At 35.3% G+C, this 21948-nt stretch overlaps 2 protein-coding genes across 2 annotated transcripts; one reads left to right on the top strand and one right to left on the bottom strand.

Annotated features, from left to right (window-relative positions):
* The first annotated feature begins 6734 nt into the window (after nt 1–6734).
* LOC110793950 (protein Iojap, chloroplastic) lies at nt 6735–12833 on the top strand. The gene is made up of 5 exons (XM_021998885.2): nt 6735–7032; nt 7993–8119; nt 9325–9463; nt 9603–9691; nt 12278–12833. The coding sequence occupies exons 1-5, from the start codon at nt 6841–6843 to the stop codon at nt 12397–12399; spliced, it is 669 nt and encodes a 222-aa protein (XP_021854577.1). The 5' UTR covers nt 6735–6840; the 3' UTR covers nt 12400–12833.
* Nucleotides 12834–16037: 3204 nt separating this feature from the next.
* Nucleotides 16038–16730, bottom strand: LOC130465558 (F-box protein At1g52495-like). The gene has a single exon (XM_056834367.1). It carries the CDS (start codon nt 16728–16730, stop codon nt 16038–16040), a length of 693 nt encoding a protein of 230 aa, XP_056690345.1.
* Between the last annotated feature and the right edge of the window lie 5218 nt (nt 16731–21948).

Below are 21948 nucleotides of genomic sequence, written 5' to 3'. Positions count from 1 at the left end.
ATCAAACAGCAACACACACAACAGATCATCACAAGCCAAGGATTCCAAGAATAAATAATGAATTGAGGCTAGAAATATTGGTGTTCCTGCTAAATAGAAAGATTCCAGATTCAGAAACTCTGTTGTATGGGGCAATAAGGAATGCAGTCATAGAATATGATTACACCAGAAAAACCATAGGCAAAATATGGGACAAAGCAAAGAAACAGAAGGCAGCAATGAATTCATATATTGTGCAAAGCCAGTATCACAGATGTGGAAGGAAAAAGGTTCAAGTCTCCTATGACTCAATTGCACAAATAGGCATGGGGGACAGAACATGCATCGTAGATCTTGCAAGAATGCTCAATTTGGGACCAACAACAGTATGGAGGCTTATCAAGAGGAAAATTATTAAGCCACACTCAAGTCCCTTGCATCCAGGCATTTCAGAAGCATGCAAAATGGCAAGGATAAGGTGGGCACTCAGACTGATAATGGATTACACTATACCACAAGAACCAACATATTACAGCATGTATGACTTCATTCATATTGATGAGAAGTGGTTTTATTTGACTCAAAAAAAACCAGAGAGTTTATCTTGCAAACAATGAACCCTATCCACACAGAAGTGCATGTTCAAGAACCAAGATACCAAAATTCATGTTCATGGCAGCAGTAGCCAGACCAAGGTGGGGTGAAAATGGGGAATGTGAATTTGATGGTAAAATAGGCATATTTCCATTCACAAATGCAATTGCAGCCAAGAGGACATCAAAAAACAGACTAAAGGGGACCATTGAAACAAAGCCAGTGAAGTCTGTAAATCAAATAGAGACAAGGGCAATGATGATCAACAAGCTACTTCCAGCAATCAAGGCTAAGTGGCCACCACATGAAGGGGAAAAGGTCATCTATATTATTCAAGATAATGCAAAGGCACATATATTGCAAAATGATCCTGAATGGCAACTACACTACAAACAAGATGGGTTCACTTTTGTGTTGACTCAACAGCCAGCAAACAGTCCAGATTGCAACATCTTGGACTTGGGATTTTTCAGGTCAATACAATCACTTATGCACAAGAAAATGCCTAAAACTGTGGACTTAAGTGGAGCAGTGTATGATTCTTTTAATGAGTTGCATCCTAAGACATTGTCTAATGTGTGGATGACATTACAGTTTGTTTCTAATGAGATTCTAAAACACAAAGGCAACAATGATTACCAACTTCCACACAACAAGAAGAAGATTCTAGAAGATGAAGGCAGACTGTCAGAGCAAGTCAAGGCACCTATATGGGCAGTTAATGAATGCATGCAACTCTATGATGAATGGAAAGCAAACCAGTGAAGCAAAGAGCAAACAATTAGATAACTTTTTGTATTTTGGGGACATGTTTTTAAATTGACAAGTAAAACCAATGTGTCACTTTTGTAAGATTAAATGCAAGCATAACATGTAGGCAAAATATTTTGTAAGCATATCTTTTGGAAGCATCAATGAATGAATCTCATGTTTAAGTTTATTCAAGTTTGTTTTAATCATTCTTATTCACATCACTATTATTCACATGCTGAGAGTTATAAGCACATAGGCAAAACAAGGCAGAAGAGGCAGCATAGGCAAAACAAGAACAAGGCAGCAGAGGCAAAACAATAACAATGCAGAAGTGGCAAAACAAGAACAAGTCAGCAGAGGCAAAACAAGAACAAGGCAGCAGAGGCAAGGGGACAACAAGGCAGCAGTGGCAAAGCAAGAACAAGTCAGCACAGGCAAAACAAGAACAAGGCAGCAGAGGCAAGGGGACAACAAGGCAGCAGAGGCAAGATAGTGAATTACAACATGAATGATCAAGGGGATACTAAGGGCCCAAGAAACTGACTCCATTTGACAGAGGATACTGACTCCATTTGACAGAGGATACTAAGGGCCCAAGAAACTCAGGACATACAAAATCACAACTCTAAACACATCGGCTTCTAAATGGAAATAAATAATAATATCACATCATTTTCAGATGGAAATTATTCCCACTTAGAAATCGATGCGTCGAAAGAAGTAATTTTGACAAAAACAATCATTTCATCATTGATAACAAAGTGTTCTTAAAGAATCATAAATATCTCAGAATGTCCCCAAAAATCATTGAATCAAACCCTTTCCAATTAAACTTAGCTCCTGAAAAACATCATGGATGCTAATGGTGCATGAGTTTGATTGAAAAACATAGGGTTTGACACTCATAAAATGAAGACTCATCACAGATCACAAGGCATAATTACATAACTTTATCACATCACATCTCTAAACACATCGGCATCCAAATGGAAAGAATGCATATCACATCATTTTCAGATGGAAAATCTTCCCACTTGGATGCCGATGTGCCAAAAGATGTAATATTTGAGTTACATAACCATTTCATCACTGAACAAGGAAACAAGAACAAATCAGCAAAAACAAGGAAGCAATGAACAAGGCAACGATGCACAAGGCAAGAATGCACAAGGTTTGAATCTCAGTTAAGTTGATTTACATCATTGACCAATTTGTTTCTAAATGATTAACAACCTCATCACCCTTTTACAAAAGGGGATACATGATCACTCAATGATTATGAAATGATCTGTATTCCCTTTTGTAAAAGGTGATGAAGGACATGTTTTGAAACAAATATCTCAGGTTATCAACACATACATCACAGAATATCAACACTAAACATCATTGAATATCAGTAACCCCACAATCATACATGTTGTTTTGCAAGACATGAATTGCCTCTCCCGTCTAATGCCAGTTTATATGTGAAGGATTCAATTTCATTGTATCCTAACACATTAAAACTAGCAAAAGACCGGAAAGCCAAAACAAATCACTAACACAACATATTTAACATGACATAAGATCTCAGAATGTCCCCAAGCATCATTGACACATACCCTATCCCCTAACACTTAGCTCCGGAAGAGCATCAATGATGCTAATGGTGCACAAGTGTTATTGTAACATTGGGTTTGAGTCTCGGCAAATGATGACTCGTCACAGATCAAACATAACAATCAGCAATGCATCAAATGAAACATGAAGTGATCAAAACATAGGGTTTGAATCTCATCAAATGAAAGACTCATCATAGACCTCTACTGATTCATGGGACATCAAACATTAAACAGATCATTAACATGTAGGGTTTCATTTCTCAGACATATTGACACACATCATTGATCAACTAGTTTCAATACTATCATATCTTTAACGTTCTTCTGCCCAATGGAATGATTGATATTCACATTTGATTGTATGAAATGACATTCACTCCGTTGGACAAAAGAAGTTAAAAGACAATTATTAAAACATAGATCTCAGAATATCAACAATCACATCATTGAACATCACAAACCTCCTAATATTGATCTCAGAATGTCCCCAAGCATCATTAAAACAAATCCAAACCACAAACACTTAGCGCCCGAGAAATATCATTACTGATACTAATGGCAGCACGAGCATTTGTGGTTAATAAGACTTGTTCCTCAGCATTAAAAAGACTCATCATCGATCACAATCAATAAAGGGACATTACTTTATCCTAAAGGGACATACTTGGACATTAAGCATTCAACACAAGGCCACATTGAGAGGACTTAAATAACTCAAACCCTATCCCCAAATTATATTCATTTCATGCCTTTACTAATCCAAAACATAGTTATACTGATCAAATCTCATACTCACCAAAGCAACATATTTATCATACACAAAACACACCATAAAACAGGGGACATTAAGCATCAAATCATGTTCATCACACAGACAACATTCCACAGCATTATTAAAACCATATGGCAACACCATCATCCAATCATCATTATCAATATCATTATACCAACATCATTATCTAACATCAACATCCATACAACAAATCACAACATCATCATCCAAACAACAACACCCCTGGCCAACAACAGATCACAGTTGTTGGCATCCACCTTATGACTCCACAACTAGCCAGCATTCAATAAAATTAAAAGGAAGAAAGGAGACAGACTTATCTAAGCATCATCAGATGCTGAAGCCGATTTTTTTCCCTTTTCAACTTTCTTTGAGTAGGGATAACCAGATGAACGTTGCCCTGGAGACCCAACAGCATCACCATTCTCATTTTCACACTCTCCAACATACACCAGATCAAATGAATCAGACCCACTTGGTTCCTTGCAATCAATAGGGGACAAACAACATGATTAATGCCATCATAAAATAACAGGGGACCATGAATTAAAATCAGATCAATATTTCACACCATTATCAATCAAAAATTAATCCGATTTAATCAAAAAACTCAAAATAAAGTTCCAAATAATTTCAGATCACCATGGTTACCACATGCAATGAGATAAATGAGAGCAAACCACAAAATAATTCCATTAAAATCCAACAAATATTGTAAAATTCAAAATAAATTTCCAAATACATCCAGATCCCATTTTTTACCACATGCAATGAGATAAATGAGAGCAAACCACAAAATAATTCCATTATAATCCAACTAATATTCCGAATACATCCAGATCCCATTTTTACCAACAAAAATTTAATATAAATTTCCAAATACATCCAGATCCCATTTTTTACCACATGCAATGGGAAAACAGATCAACAAAACACATGAATATTTCGATTTAATTCAAATAATTTCCAAATATATCCAAATAAATTCATAACTCAATTTTAACAACATGCAATGAGAAAACAGAGCACAAAATAACATAAAAGCCCGATTTATTCCAACAAATCTCCAAAAAATTCCCAACAAATTCGAAATAATATCAGATCTGCATTTTTAGCACATGCAATGGGAAATCAGAGCAACTTATCCAATAAATAATCCGAGTACAATGAACAATACTCCAAATAATTCCAAAATTTATTAAATCCCACATTTTTAGACATGCAAACAATCATCAAACCATTTTAATAAAACCGACATAAATAACCCTAAATAAATCGCAAAAAATCAAAAGTAATACCTCATCGGAATCTCCTTCACCGAAAAAACGCAGATCTGAGGATGTGGGTTTCCGATCGTCATATTTTGACTCAACCTCCTCTCCTGGCTCCACTTCCCTCTTCTCAAACCATTCTTTCAAATAGTTTCGAGTACTCGTATTTTCTTTTTGGGCCAAATATAGATTGTTTTATACTCGCCGGAGTAGGAATGCTCGTTGTTAGGACAGTTGCACTTGGATCCCCAATCACAGTTGGAATCGGGGATTCTTTGACCGGAAGTTCCCATCCCAGAATCACCTCGAGTTCTAAACAAAGAAGAACCCATCACGTACCAGAGAAACAAAGATAGACAACACAATCAGCGACGATTAGGGACCAAAAAGGGGACAAAAATAGAGGGGATCTGCTCGGAATATGAATCCGAGTAATTTTTATGAAAGAATTTTTGCGAAAACGTTTCGGATTTGAGAGATTTGGAGAGGAAAACCCAGAACAGAGGCGAAAAACCTAGGGTTTTCTCAAGAACAGGGGAGGGATTTTAAGAGAGAGAGTGAAATAAGAGAGAGAGAGAGAGAGAGAGAGAGAGAGAGAGAGAGAGAGATCCGAAGAGGTGAGAGAGAGAAATCAGAATGAGGGATGAGAGTGAAAAGTAAGAAAGGGACGGGTTATAAAGGGAGGGGGGGTGGGGTTAGGTTAAATAATTAAATAAGGTGGGTGGGGTAAAAGTGGGTGGGAATGGGTAGAATCTTAGGGTTTTTTTGGTAAATAGTGGGGAATCTTAGGGTAAATTGGTAAAAAAACTATGACAAAAAATAGTAAAGATTCAGTAGGGGAACAACAAAAAGAAATGCCAAAAAAGGAAATGGGAACAACAAAAAGGAATGGAGGGAGTAGTAGTTAATTAATTAAAATATCTACGTTACACACATTTTTTAAATCTAAAATAAATTAAAAAAATTATTTTTCATTGGTCGAAACAATTAGATTTTTTACGTGGAGCTCTAACGGGTCACTAAATATTACTATTTTAATATAATAATATAATACTTCATATGTATTAGATTAGATTAGACCAGTTTAGATTATAAACCCCTCTCAATAATAATTTGCCTTGATAGATTCATATCTCTTTTATAAATTTCGTAGGACACTTTTTCAATGAATTATTTTAGTTTTTTGTAAAAAAAAGTAGGTAAATTTGTAAAAAAGGACCTTTTATAACTCAAAATTTGCGAGAAAGGACCTTATATAATTTTTTTTGTCAAATCACACCTTAATGAAATTTTTTTGGCGAAAGACAACCTAAGGGAAGTTTTCGGCATTGGCTGAGTTTTTCCGGCCATTGACTTGCACGTGAGCAGCACGTGTGGCTTAAGTTTGGCTAAAGACACTTATTTCTCGAGTCTTGAATTTTAAACTTGATTTTTTCCGATTTTTTTTTTCAACTTTAGGTTTTAAAGCTTAGAATTTTGGAGGAAAATTGGGTGTAGTTAGCAAAATAAAGCCACACGTGCAAGTTAATGCCCGGAAAAGCTCATTCAATGCTGCAAACTTCCATTTGGTTGTCTTTCGCAAAAGAAATTTACATTAATGTGTGTTTTTAAAAAAAAAAATTAGTGTGTTTTTACAAAAAAAAAAAAAATAATTATATAGGATCCTTTAAAAATTGGGTTATAAAAATTCCTTTTTGGCAAATTTGCCAAAAAAAAAAAAAAGTTACTCCAAACATCCGAAAACGAGAGCAGTTCATTTTCCGTTGCTAAAAAAATCACAAGTTCCGGATAATGTTAATAAAATATACATCTTGGTGAGCAAATTGGCAGTTGGGAACTTTGAAGCAAAATGGGATTGGCACTCATGGCGCACAACCTTATCAATGTCTTTCTCCCCTTTACCGGAATCAATGGCGGTACCCTAATTTCTTGCCCTTCTTCCCAATTGGGTTTTCGGGGAATTAAGCATTCCGATAAGCTTCCGGTTTATTCATCTTTCAGGGAGCTATCTTCCATGGTTTCTTGCAGAGCAGTTGGCTCAGTAAGCACCTCTCTCTCTATCTAACTCTGCTTTTCTAGCTTCTAAGCCTTATTTGTTATATGGAATTGTCTTATTCTCAGATTTTATCATATGGGTAATGCATATTTCTCGTTTAGAATATGAAGAAAGTGAAATTAACAAAAGGGTTTCTCTGGGGTTGAAAACTGAAGAAAAGGGTTTGATTGTAGTGAATAATTTGACATGCTATATATATCATAATTTGTTTTCCTGTTTTTGGGAAGTTTATGTGTGTTCAGTGATTTTCAAACCCTTATTTTTAGCTGTTTGTAGTCTTTGTACAATCTAAAATGTTGTGGTATCTGTAGTTCTAGTTGTTTAGTGAATGATATAAGAGGAGTTTTTGCTTCGTGGATTACACTATTTTGAGAATTGAATAATTGGAGGCTTTAGTGCTCTGGTAGACTGTGAAAGGGAGGAGGAAGAGAGTTGGCCCATCTTCTCTGTCTATTCTCCTTCCTTTCACATACTAAAGTGTACTGGAGAGGAGCCTATCTCGGCTCTTGCTTCTCAGTTGTTACATCACAGCGTAATTTTGATGGCTTTGCTTGCGATATGATTGCCTCATCATTAAGATGTCCGCTTGATGTTAGACTTGAATGTTATGTTACTTGGACACTTCATTTCAACTGAAAGCCTTGTTTTACTCCATATTAGGCCTAAAGACTTGTAATTTGTCATAGACAGGCAGTTATAAAATCCCGTGTCATATGTGTCCAACTGTCAATGTGTGCGGGTTCAGATTTTATTACCTACAGGCTTCCCTACTTTGAATTTCTACTGTCTAATAGACAATGTCGAAATCTGGAAATTAGGTAGCTCTAATTTCACTGTTTCTCTTGTTTTCTTGTTTTGTGTTGGAACTTGTGCTTAAAAAGCTGCTGACTTTACCCATTAATGAGAGTTGTTTTTGAGCATGGTGAATGGGATATATTTTTGCAGAATGTAAACGAAGACACTGATGATATGTTTGATGATCTCTTCGAAAAGCATGGACAAGTGGTCTTTAGTAGAAATGATCAAAAGCCCTATGGTGCTGAAATTGACGATGATGCTGAGAGTTTAGCATGTAAGTACAATCCATGTTTGTCTAATAGTCTAGGATGACTTCTCTTTCACGAATAAGATTAGCTATATTTAGGTCTCCTTGATAGTGTTACTTCAATTGCCTTTGTGATGCCTTGAGGGAAAAAAGAGATTGAGGTCTTATGGTTTTCCATAATCCTGAAAATATTAACAAATCACTCACCAATACCTGACCTCCTGGAGGTGGATGAACGCAACAATGGATTTTAAAATTTGTAAATCTTAATTAAGGATTTGACCTTTTGCTTAAAAGTCTCAAATTATGCTCTCCAGAATGCAATACAAATCTGTGTCTTGACTGTATTTGGTCTTTCTATACCAGCAGCTTATCGTGCTAGTCTTTCAAACTAAAAGTTTGCATTGAACTACCTTATTTAAAAGATATTGCACACTTTTTTTGTGAATTGCAACAGCTGAAACAACCTTTATATTTTTAAATTTCTTCATGACTTTCAACCTTGTCAAAGTTGTTTTTGTGCATCTAAATTCAACATCTAGGCATGATTCCATCAATATTTGTCCAAGTGTATGTTTCTATTTATCAGTTTTTGGTTGGAGAGGGTAATAGATAAACTCAAAAATTTATAAACTGTTGTCGTTGTTGTACAATAGTTAATGCATCAAACATACATTAAAGGGTCAAAAAGTTATGTGGGTGACAGCTCTATTGGCTATCATATGGGTAATATTGTTTGTATAACATTAAGAAGAATTGAGAGCGTCTGCTCATATACCTTTCTCGGAGAAGACCATTTTTCTAGCTTTCCTATTGTTCATGTTCACTGGCCTTCTTTTGCAGTCCTTGTGAGATATAAAATGTGACAGTGTTTCCCTTATTCTTTGTAATTTTGAATTTCTGGTCATCTCTCCGTGTGTACATAATGAACCTTCAATCTTTGTCAAATATGATTAGTTCGTTATATGACCTCTAATTCTGTATGATGAAATTGGATCTTATTTTGCATGTTTATGACGTGTTCTGTGTTTTCTGGTTTTTCTGGATTACTAGCTGGCTAGCTGCAATATCATTCATCAGATAGTTACAATCACCTTTAAGTTATAGTCTTAATTATCCTTTGAATACGTGTTGATGGTTTCTTGGCAAGTTATTCTTTTACCATCATTGCATCATATTAGCTGTCATGAAATCATTGCAAATTTACATTGACAGCTTGTTAATCAGTGCAGTTGCTGTGGCGATGGCCAAGGTTGCAAATGAGGTAAAGGCTGGGGATATTAAAGTGTTATTCGTAAAACCTCTTGTATACTGGACTCGGTTTTTCATAATTGCAACGGCATTTTCTCGTCCTCAAATTGACGCAATTAGGTATGCACATGACTCTATGCTGCAAAAAATTTATTATTTGTATTTCATTGAGGTTCAAAATTTTCTTTATGTTTCAACAAGATTTAAATATTCAATTTCTAGTAAAAATATGATGCCTGATATTGCCTTTTTGTTGCAGGACAAAAATGGCAGATCTTGCCGAAGAGAAATTCGGGAAAATTCCAAATGGTGACTTAAAACCCAACTCTTGGACACTACTCGATTTCGGTAAGTATTTTTCTTTTCTCATACAACTCAGTTACATTTGCAGTAACCATCATGTCTCTGGGATTTTTTGGGAGGTTTTCCAGTCCAATTGGACTTGACCTGTTGATGGCATGGCTTATGAAATAGTGATGAATATCACAAACTTACATCATTGTTTTATTGTATATATGGACATCATAATACCAATGTTTTCTGGAAGTTTTTAAGATCATGTTACTTTCTTTACTCCTTCAGCTGATTAGCGTCACCTTCTATTCGCGACTTGATTCCCAGTATTAGACCTCATATAATGTATCCTCAAGGTCCCAAGATCAACTTAAAGATTAACCCAGAAACTTCCTTGCTTAAGCTAAATATTTATAGTTGAGAAATAGAAATTATTTCTGGTACCCAGAACACATTGCAGTGTATACTGATTGATTGACTGAAGAAACCTATAAAATAATATATCTTTCAAGCCTGCAGAAAAAAAACATACAATGTTAATATTATTCTTGTCCAAAATGCCACCATTAATTTTTGATTTGAGAGTTTAGTTTATGCTAAAAGTGTTACTTTTCAAAAGAATTTCTTATGCTAGTGGGGTGGTGACGAGGCTAAAGTCGTATCGCCTAATCAAAGATAAACCTAACATCACTAGCTAGGTAGCAAGGGAAGTCAGGATCAAATCTACAGGGAAACAACGTTCTTTCTATTACTAAGAATAAAGCCTAGACTATTGCGAACAAGAGTTGGGTTGGTTTTGATACTAAAACTACGACAATAATTAAACAAATAAGAATTCAGATATTAAAAGATCTAGGGCATAGGTTCACCAATGAACAACAATCCAGGATGATAAACAATCAATAACAATCAATAAAACAGTTAATTAGACTAGCATGCTCTCTCGAATCGATACTAATCATAGACTTAGAATTAACGGGCTCTCGCTACGTATTAATCTCAATTCTACCTATTGACACAAGCATAAACATCAAATTGCATCTCTCGAATCTTAACTTGATATTGCTTGACTAATACAATTAAACCTGCGCAAATCTAATTGCATAGTAAATGAAACCAATCAATAGGAATTAACCACAATACTAATAATCAACAACATTCAATCATCCCTTCATATTAATTCATGGATCCCTAAACCCTAGAAAATAGACTACTCACTCATATTAACAATAAACAAGGCAATTAATACTATTGAAAACATGATTAAAGCAAAATAATAAATCAAAGTAAGAAGCAATACCTAAATGAAGAACAATGAAATATGAAAGCTTGAATTTTGATTGCAATTAAAAACTAAGTGTTTGGAACAAATTTAGAGAATAACTAAGCTAAGGAAAATAAACTAAGTGTTCAATACTAGAAATTAAGGTGTCCACTAAAAATCAAAGGGGATAGTATTTATAGTTTGCCTAAAATATAGCCCAAATTCGGAAACAAAGCACGCGAAAAAACTGCAGGGGTTGGCGTCGCTCGATCGGGCAGAGTTTCGCCCGATCGGGCATTCTGCTCGACAAGCAGGTCGATCGGGCGAAATTCCGCCCGATCGGGCAGTTGCGAAATGCCCAGAACAACGCTCAGAATGACCGCCCGATCGGGCGCGTGTTGAAGACTCCAGAATCCTTTTTCTTCGCCCGGTCTTCTCATTCCGCCCTCCGCCCAAAGGGCGATTTGCAAAAAGCATCATCCTTCGCCCATATCACCGAGTCTAACTTCCGGGGCTCAACCATAAGCATCTAAGGCTCCCGAAAGTCGACGATAGTCGTCCCGAACTCCATCGGGATCGTGTAGTGGCCTAAATCACCATGAAACGAGCCTAAAAAGGCCGATTTCTTACTAAGTAATCCTGAAACTCAAGACACACTCAATAACACAGATTAGTACTAAAAACGGCTCCTAAGAGCTCATTTGATGTATAAAAGTACTAAGGGACAGGGGTAAAACTCTATATAAAACACAAATATCAGGTGGTAGATGTATTGAGCAAGAGTTAAGGGAAAGCTAGTTCAGTAACTATATCTTAGGAAATTATGCACTTCCTAAGATGACCAAAAAGGATAAAATAGAGATACTTGCCTTCCTTCTAAATTCATTATACAAAATTTTAAGCGTCTCATTCCCCTTAACTATGAATTCCAAGGAAAGACTATCTTGTGGCATGGCAGAGAGGTTGAAATGTAAAGGATATTTATGGTATTTTAGCACAAATTTAAAGGTAACCCCTCATAAATGTAAGCTTCCGGCTTTCTGTGTGGCATTTGGATTACTTATATGACTAGAATCTGAATGATAACACTTATACAGTCTGAGTATCCTGAACCTCAGCAAGGCTGTGTGATTGACAAGTTTTAATTGATGGCCATTAAGTTTGGATGAACTTTTGTTTAGACATACTGTTAGTGTATGAATATGAATCATATGATCGATCCCTTGTACTCAAGTACTCTAGATATTACACTGAAGAAGTTTTGTCAACTCATAAATGTGTGCTCGTCAATAGTTTAAGGAATTAATCTTGAAATAATTATGAATTCATGTGAAATACAGATGACACCAATTAATTATTGGTCATGTCTAATACAGGTGATGCTGTAGTCCACATATTTCTTCCCCCTCAGAGAGAATTTTACAACTTGGAAGAATTCTACGCTAATGCCACGTCCATTGACTTGCCATTTGAGGATGAAAAACCATTTCGTCAATGAAAAACACATCTTATTTTATGGCAAACATATGACAGATGAAATCCTGAACCATTTTGTGGCCTCCAAGGCTCCAACCCTGTCCATGGAGTTTTTGACTCTATGGTTCCACCAAGCAGCGATATGTGCTTAATCTGGGCTCGGTCTCACTATCAATTTGTGCCTTATTGGTGTTGTTTGATCGAGGTGGAGAAAACTTATGTGCAATTATCAGGTTCAGCCACAATCACATTGAGTGTTGTAAAAGTAGGGCCTCTAGGTTATAAAATTGTAGGTCTATAGTTTATCAGATCAGGCCTTGAAGCCTCATTTAATTCATATATGTAGATTTATCGTTTGTTTCTTATGTATGTTTAGCAAGGATTTGGGAATACAAACATCATCAGTCCAGATTTTAGCTAAAGCACGGAATGACAGCTATATTACGGTCTTACAGACATGGTATTAGCCAGAAGCTTTCTTAATTGAGGTTTCTTGGTAACTTGATAAGCTATGTTTAACTCCTATCTTGGCAGCCCAACTTTAAATTGGAAAAAGAAAAGAAAAAAAAAATTGATTTCTGTCGAGTTGGATGCCTTAAAATGTTCAATAAATTTATTATATACCAGGTGCGCACAAGACTTATTATTTTAGATAAGCCTATAAGTGTGTATGACCATTGCAATTTGCAAATACTCCCCAGGGGTTCTCAAAACTACAAAGGGCATAGACTTACATGGTGGGAGACTAGGAGTAAAAATCAATGGATGATTAATTTGAATTAGAAGAGTTAAATTTAATGTAAGTTTTTTGGATTTTTTTGGTTTTCCAGGCAATTTTGCTAAATTGAACAAAGTAAGATCAAGGGTTTTTCACTTGTTTGCACAAAATACTTATAATTATTTCAGAGAAATTGAACGATATAAATTCGGTTATTCTCACATGTACCGAACAAAGTAGCTAGAACTTAGAGCAACATCAACGCTAAGTCTTAAGATTTGAATATTGCTGACATGTCATATGACTCAGCTAGTCTTAAGATTACCTATATCAATTTGTTGCATTGAAGTGAGATAGTCTTAACAAAGTCTTAAATGGAGTCTTGAAAAACTAAGACTCAACTTAAGACTCAATGTGTGAGTTAAATAAAATAAAAATTAAATATGTTATATTATTTGAGATGTTTTAAATGAGTTTGAGGGGTGAAGAGCTAAATTTGGATGAGTCTGAAGAAGTCTTAATAAAATTTAATTAATTAAATATTAGTGGAAAGCTGACATGGCATATGAAAAAAGTCTTAAGATAAGACCCCCTTGATGTTGCTCTTATACCTGCTACTCTACTACTACTTTGCAATATCTTTAAGACGAAATGTTTATTAATCTGGGCTCGGTCTCACTATCAATTTGTGCCTTATTGGTGTTGTTTGATCGAGGTGGAGAAAACTTATGTGCAATTATCAGATTCAGCCACAATCACATTGAGTGTTGTTGTAAAAGTAGGGCCTCTAGGTTATAAAATTGTAGGTCTATAGTTTATCACATCAGGCCTTGAAGCCTCATTTAATTCATATATGTAGATTTATCGGTTGTTTCTTATGTATGTTTAGCAAGGATTTGGGAATACAAACATCATCAGTCCAGATTTTAGTTGAAGCACGGAATGACAGATATATTACGGTCTTACAGACATGGTATTAGCCAGAAGCTTTCTTAATTGAGGTTTCTTGGTAACTTGATAAGCTATGTTTAACTCCTATCTTGGCAGCCCAACTTTAAATTGGAAAAAGAAAAAAAAAAAAAAAAAAAAAAAAAAAGGATTTCTGCCGAGTTGGATGCCTTAAAATATTCAATAAATTTATTATATACCAGGTGCGCACAAGACTTATTATTTTAGATAAGCCTATAAGTGTGTATGACCATTGCAATTTGCAAATACTCCCCAGGGGTTCTCAAAACTACAAAGGGCATAGACTTACATGGTGGGAGACTAGGAGTAAAAAACAATGGATGATTAATTTGAATTAGAAGAGTTAAATTTAATGTAAGTTTTTTGGATTTTTTTTGGTTTTCCAGGCAATTTTGCTAAATTGAACAAAGTAAGATCAAGGGTTTTTCACTTGTTTGCACAAAATACTTATAATTATTTCAGAGAAATTGAACAAAATAAATTCGGTTATTCTCACATGTACCGAACAAAGTAGCTAGAACTTAGAGCAACATCAACGCTAAGTCTTAAGATTTGAATATTGCTGACATGTCATATGACTCAGCTAGTCTTAAGATTACCTATATCAATTTGTTGCATTGAAGTGAGATAGTCTTAACAAAGTCTTAAATGGAGTCTTGAACAACTAAGACTCAACTTAAGACTCAATGTGTGAGTTAAATAAAATAAAAATTAAATATGTTATATTATTTGAGATGTTTTAAATGAGTTTGAGGGGTGAAGAGCTAAATTTGGATGAGTCTGAAGAAGTCTTAATAAAATTTAATTAATTAAATATTAGTGGAAAGCTGACATGGCATATGAAAAAAGTCTTAAGATAAGACCCCCTTAATGTTGCTCTTATACCTGCTACTCTACTACTACTTTGCAATATCTTTAAGACGAAATGTTTATTGAAAATTAGAAGTGTCAAATTTGTTCTATTTCTTACGGCTTTCATCAAATGACATGCTTTTAATTCTAGAGTAGTTATATAGACAATTTTTTGAACATTTACTGACGCCTTCTATAGCTAGAAATTTTACTCGAAAACTAAATTTTTACTTAAGAAAGAAAAAACAAAGTTAAAAAGGTCGCGAAACATTCTCACAGTACGTTAAGAACACTATCAAGCGGACTAAGAAAAATATACATTTAGCTGTGACCGTGACCTCTTTTCACAATGGCATTTTCTAGTTACATATCCAGCTTAAACTTAAAAGACCATCGAACATCTCTCCTTCCAATAATTTCTCGAAGGAAAAATGTTTTATTTAGTTGATCATCTTGCTCGTCAACATTGTTGTTTACACCATCAGCTTCATTATTATTATTATTATTTTCATTATCGTTATTATTATTACTATATGATGATGATGATGATGACGATGACGACGACGACATGAGAGCCTTGATGGAGACGAAGCTCTCTCCATAAACTTTGAACAAAAAGAGATCCTTTAGACCTGTTGGTATAATCTGTTGAGTGGCAATATCATAAACAAACATCTCCATCCGCTTCCAATTTTTTTTCCCATAGTCCTCCCTCAACTGGAGTAACAGCTCGTTATTGTTGAGCCAAACGGGTACGACATCGTCACGCAATTTAGAAGGTGGACCATGGTGCACATAGAGTATGGTGCACCTTAAGAACATTAGTATATAATTAAAAGAACATCTGGTTACGTAAAAAGAACATGGACATATATTTTTTTATATTTTTAATAAATTGTGATTTTTTATAACAAACATGTAAAACATTTTATTGCATGTTCTTTTGTCGTAGTATCATGTTCTTTTGTTTATGCACATGTGTTCTTTTGGTACACATGGTGCACCATGCTCTATGTGCACCATGGTCCATAGTCCACGGATTGCCCATATGTCTAAATGTTGGAACCCATTCTTGTAAACACTACTACAAAGGCAAGCTTCCCATTTACTAGTATTTGATTCTAAGAGATATGATAGTATTCTTGTTGTTGTTGTTTTTCTGGCATGGGGATGACCCTAAAAACCTCATCTACCACGTCGAATGACAATAAGTACCATTCCTTTCTTCCTTTGATGCATAATCTTGCAATGAAATTGAGTATTCTACCTTTGGCATTAGAAAAGGCTAGAATTGATGAGCGAACTAATTTTTCAAGAGACTCAAGAGGGCCTATGTCGTGCAGTCTATGCCACTGACCATTGCGTACAGAATAAACATAAACATCTAGCCACGTCCAATTCACGGAAACATCCGTCGTAACTAAAATGATTTTGTAGTCATTTGTTGTAGAATCAAACCCAATACCACAAAATACACAATGTCTACATTTTTTAGGATGTTCTACACGGTAGGATCCTATTAGCGGCACACCCACTGCCTCTCGAGTCGTTGGGTTAAAAATAATAAGCTTCTCACCTTTCCATTCATCTGTTCTAACAATGATTAAAGATGGTACATATAGGCAAATTAAGCCATGAAAAAAGTTTGCAAGAGTGATTGAACCTGTAACATCCCTAACTTTATCCCTAATTTCAAACTTGGCTGTCAATTTCAAACTTCTCTTTGAAGTTAAAGTGAACGATTTGAAGGCGTAACCCCATTTGCTATAACCGCCATGTTCCATCAAAATAGGTGATGTGCGAATTCTCGCCATGTAATGTCTAATCACGAATTCAGGGTCGTCTTTTATAATGTTTCCATGATTTACAAACACAGGTAAATCGTATTAGGGTTTTTGCAGGGAGGGAGACGAAGATCTTAATCAACAATTCTATTGGTAGATAACTAGTCTTATATGCACGCGATGCGTGCGAGATAATATCAGAACTTTAAATTGTTCTATTACAACTAATGACCAAAAATAATATGCCACAAAGTTCATTTAAAGAAAAATTATACATCATGCTTATTTAAATAGTAACTGACAAAAGAAAATTATACATCATCCCTATTTAAATAGCAACTGAGAAAAGTGATATCATTAGGTTTCTGTTTGCTAATTGCATATGCTTAAATATATTGAGAGCCTCACTCGTGTACCCACTTTGTGCATAAGCAGAAACCATTGCGGTCCGAGCAATAAGATCATTTGGATGAAGCTGGTCAAATAGTAGCCGAGATGGGTCCGCTTCACCAAACTTTGCATACATTTGCAAAAAAGTTATCCCAACAGAAACAAATAATGCATTAACATCCACACTTCCACAACATACAACAGTAATACTAATAGTTCAGTTTGATTTCCCTCAAAAAAAAAAAAAAAAAGTTCAGTTTGTTAAACTGTTACCTGTGCAAGAATAAGCCCCGAGACTCGAACGGGTTAGGACTGAGGTCACAGGAAATGCATCATAAGTACAGGATTGACCACTTTGAGGTGAGTGACCACAATCATTTGATAATAATTGTGTCCTTTCTCATTTACTAATAAGCGTGCTGAGTCTTGAACTGTTATTCGGATTTTAAGTTGAGAAGCTCACTAATGGTATCAGTAGCACGGTCATAACAGACCTACTGCAAGGCGGACAGTGAAACAATCATGTCCTCAATATCCGTGATAATTTGTATACCTGCAGTTTATCACAAATTCACATTAGCTTATTCTTCATCTATGGGAATGAAATCAGGAATTCTCATCATTTGGGTGATCATGCACTCTTATACAGAAGGATGTTACTCCATCTTCTGTACCGTAAATATTTCATAATGATCAGGAAATCACCCAAACTCCCCCTTCTTGACTATGCTAACACTGATATTATGTCCTTCAGTCACATTAAATTGTCCAATGAAGTATTAGTAAAATGAGATTACTTTTCCCTGTCTATGGCCAACACCAATGACACAAACTGAATCACTGTTTTTATTGATGAGACATGGAGAAGAAGAAAATAAGATTAGCATCAAAATTTAATGGCACAGATAAATAAAATTTCTTGAAGAAAGCCTAGAGATTCCAATCAAACCAAATATCAAAATCAATAATCAGATCGTAAATTATGCGACGTTACCTAATTCATTAGTCCATCCAGCAGTATTCAACACTTTATGTGACGTTAAATTACAATTTCTTATTCCTATACCAACCAAACACATTACTGAACTACTGAAGTCAATAAATTAGACTAACAATAGTCATTCATACTATACTAATTTAATTAAGACAGACATAAAAATATTTTCATCTACCAAAAGCAAAGAACCTTAAAAATAACAAACTCAATTGAAAATAATTGGGCGAAAGAAGCTCATGTTTGGAAAAGAACCACTCCTGCCAATAGGCTCTACAACATTTCCTTTTTAACATCACCATCTTCAAATCTTCCCTTATCCACTTTTTTTCTTATGCATTTTTTTACAGAACCTTAACATTTTCTTTCTTAACATCACATTTTTTTAACATCACCTAATTAGCATTTTTTTTTTATTGGATCTGACCCTCTAACTCCACCACAATTAGGGAATTTAAGTCTGCAATACACAAAATCCCATTACTAACTCCTCTTTACATACAATTACGATCTAGATACTCAAGCATTGCCAATTACTTAGACTATCACCCAGATTAAGCAAACTACAAATATTAGATGTACTTTGGACCAAATCAATCAAATTTAAACCAAATACAGATACACTGTAGTAATTAAAACCAATTATCAACAAACCCCAAAAGATCAAAGCATTTTACCAATTGTTCCTTTAAACCCAAAAACAAAACTCCAGCAAATTCACCCAAAATCATGGAAGTAATCAAGGAACCACTAACATATAACAACTAATCATTATCTATAAAGATCAGAAATTTGCAACTGGGTATCAAGTAGGGATGGCAGTGGGTAATGGACCCGACCCGGATCCGTGGATCCAGATCCGTTTTCAACGGATCTGGATCCTCAATTTTTGGACCCGACGGATCCGGGTAGGATATGGATCCTTGGTTTTAAAAACGGATCTGGGTCGGGTCCTAAGTCATTACCCGGATCTAGATCCGTTTACCCATTTTTATAAAAAAAAAATATAAAAATATAAAAGTAAAGACTTAAGACTTGTAGTATTATTGAAGTTTTTGAACTTTTAGTATTATTTATGTTGGATTTGTTAAATTTTATTTTAGTAAATGCTTGTATGGAAAAATAGCTTTGTTATTGAAGTTTTATTAAACTATGTTTTAAGGTTAAAATGAAAATTAGTTTCGTTTGATGAAAAAATAAGTTAGGATCCGTTTTGGACCCGGATCCGTAGGATCCGTCGGATCTGGATCTGGATTCTCAATTTAATTACCCAGCGGATCCGGGTAGGATCTGGATCCTTGCCTAAAAAACGGGTCTGGATCTGGATCCTAGAGGATCCGGTCCAGATCCTACCCGTTGCCATCCCTAGTATCAAGTATTTCGCAATTTCATGTCCCTGGTTTTTCGAAATAGACAGAAAGGTTAACTCCAAATCAAATTTAAGGTAATAAATGGAGATTGAATTTATGTCTTGCTGATTAATGCAATTCAATCCAAAATCAATTGTAATCAATCAATTGAAGTATTATATGAAAATTTTGAAATCAGATTAACAAAAATAGATGCATAAATTCATACTTGTATAAGGAGTCTACGAAGTCAGATCCAGACAATTGAGGGAAAAGGGGATCGCGGAAATAGAGAAGATGCGAAGACAACGACTGGAGGCGGGAAATCTAGGGTTTGATAGCTAGACTACTTCAACTTCGGTTTGTTTGCATTTACAGTCTCCATAACATTGAAGTCTGGCATTATCATTTAGTTGAGCTGGTATCTCTATTATATAAAGAAACAGCCGAGGGCTTAACGGTAAATACGCTTTTCGTGTCCCCATCAAAAGTCTAAAACACCCTCTGCCCCTCTAACCCTTTTCCCTCAAACCCTTCGCCATTCCCTCTCTCCTCCTTTCAACTCTTCGGTTCTCTCTTCCTCGATCCTCCGTTTCACTGATCTCAACTCTTTCGTTCTCTCTTCCTCAGTGAAGAACTCTTCTTCACTGTTTCACTCTCACATATTTTCTATCTCCTCCCTTCACTGAAATATCGATCTCAAATCTTAAATTCTCTTTCATCTTCGATCTCATCCTCCTCAGGTAATTCATACAATCATTTTTTTTGTTGCATCAATTTTGTTGTTTGTTCGAATTTGGTTCTGTGTTTGTTCGAATTAGGGATTTTAATTTCTATTTTGTCTTCGAATTTGGTTTTGCTTTTGATTAGGTTTTAGAAACCCATAACCCCGAACCTTCGAATCTCTCTCCCATCAGTGTGTTGCGCCGCGCCGCTCGCTCGGTCGACGGTATTGCAGACCACCACTCTCCTGTGCGTAGGAGCTTCAATTGCCACAGAAATACTCAGGAGTGTGCGAGTCTTGCTGCTTCACGCTAACTGACTTTGACCATCAATGGAAGAACCTAAAATCAAATACGGTCGTCAACTTCGGTACTATTTCTTCTGAATTTCGTTGAATTAACTGATATATTAGTTTTAATTAACTCATGCTTAACTGATTTATGCTTAGTGGTTCGATATTAACAATGCGTGTTGTTAGTGTTGAATTATTTTATTTTCTTGGAATTTTGTGTTTGGTTTTATGATAATCATAGGTTATTTAGTTTTTTGTGTTATAAATTGTTGAATTTCTTACATTTTTTGGGTTTTGTTAATGTATTGAATTGTTTGTTTATCTCCGAGAGTTTTTAATTTTAAATTTGATTTGAAGTTAATTCGTTGATTTAAATGTAGATATGGTGGATAGCAGAGTTGAGGTTAATTTGTTGAAATCAAAACTGAGGTAATCGAAATAGAAACCGAAAATCTCTATGCATAAATCTGTCTCTTCTTAGCCTGTAATTGCTCTCCTTTATCTGTGTAATTTGTTAATGGAGCTTTTTTTTTAACATTTTCTGACTTTTCGGAGAGGTTTATGGTAAGAGAAATGATCAGACATGAAGAGGGAGAGGAAAGTGACTTTTCAGGGAGATTAGGGTAATGTATGTTTTTCTTTCTACTTAAAATATGAAGTTCTGTTACTATTTAGCCTATCAATCTTTTATGCTTTGGTGTTTGGGTAAATGGAAGGCATGGTCATAGTACATTGTGCAACTGATCTCACATATGAGTGCCATTTCTTTTGTTTATCTACAATAGGTTTGTTTGCCTTTTCCAATTGGGGTGTTTATCTGATGTTATGTGTTTGTGAACTGAGTTGCTCATGTGAAAGCATAAGATTAATGCTAAAACCTTATTATTAATCATGGGGGGCGAGTCTTGAGTATTTTAGTTGCATGCCTTCTTAGGAAACCCACTTTATTATGTCTTGAGTTTCCTGGCAGTAACCAAAAAAACTCGCCTTTCGAGAGAAAAATCGTTTCGAGTTTCGACCCCCTCCCACCAATCTCCCTTTCTACTGACCATTTCAATTGAGAACACAAGTGTTTCAGTGCGTGTTGGGAAATACGGTGAGTTCTGCTGTGATGATGTTAAAGGATGTCACATTGCATAATAACATAATGCCATTTGATTGGAATAGAGTCTGTGACATGAGTGAAGACAACAAGAAATCATATCTGGCATTCTTGATTATCATGCATTAGATAACAACTTCAAATTGAAGTGGTGTAGGATAATGAGAAGTTAGTTCAAGATTTTCCTGTTTAATCGTTTCACACTTGGCGATGAGTATATTGAATGGCCGAGAAGCCTTGGGAAATTGTTCCTGCTGGGCATAAAATAGGGAAGCCAAGTCCTTTGTTCAGGAAATTGGTATTGTTGATCCTTCATTCGATTTTTTCTTACATCAGTTCTTTGTTCTCCAGAGCGATACTGATGTCAAAGATCTAGAGAAAAGTTGTGGAAGCCAGAC

This window comes from Spinacia oleracea, chromosome 1, assembly GCF_020520425.1.
Source record: "Spinacia oleracea cultivar Varoflay chromosome 1, BTI_SOV_V1, whole genome shotgun sequence".
NCBI classification, from domain to species: Eukaryota; Viridiplantae; Streptophyta; class Magnoliopsida; order Caryophyllales; family Amaranthaceae; genus Spinacia; species Spinacia oleracea.
The sequence above is the reverse complement of the archived record's forward strand: the minus strand, read 5'-3'. Positions and strand labels throughout refer to the sequence as shown.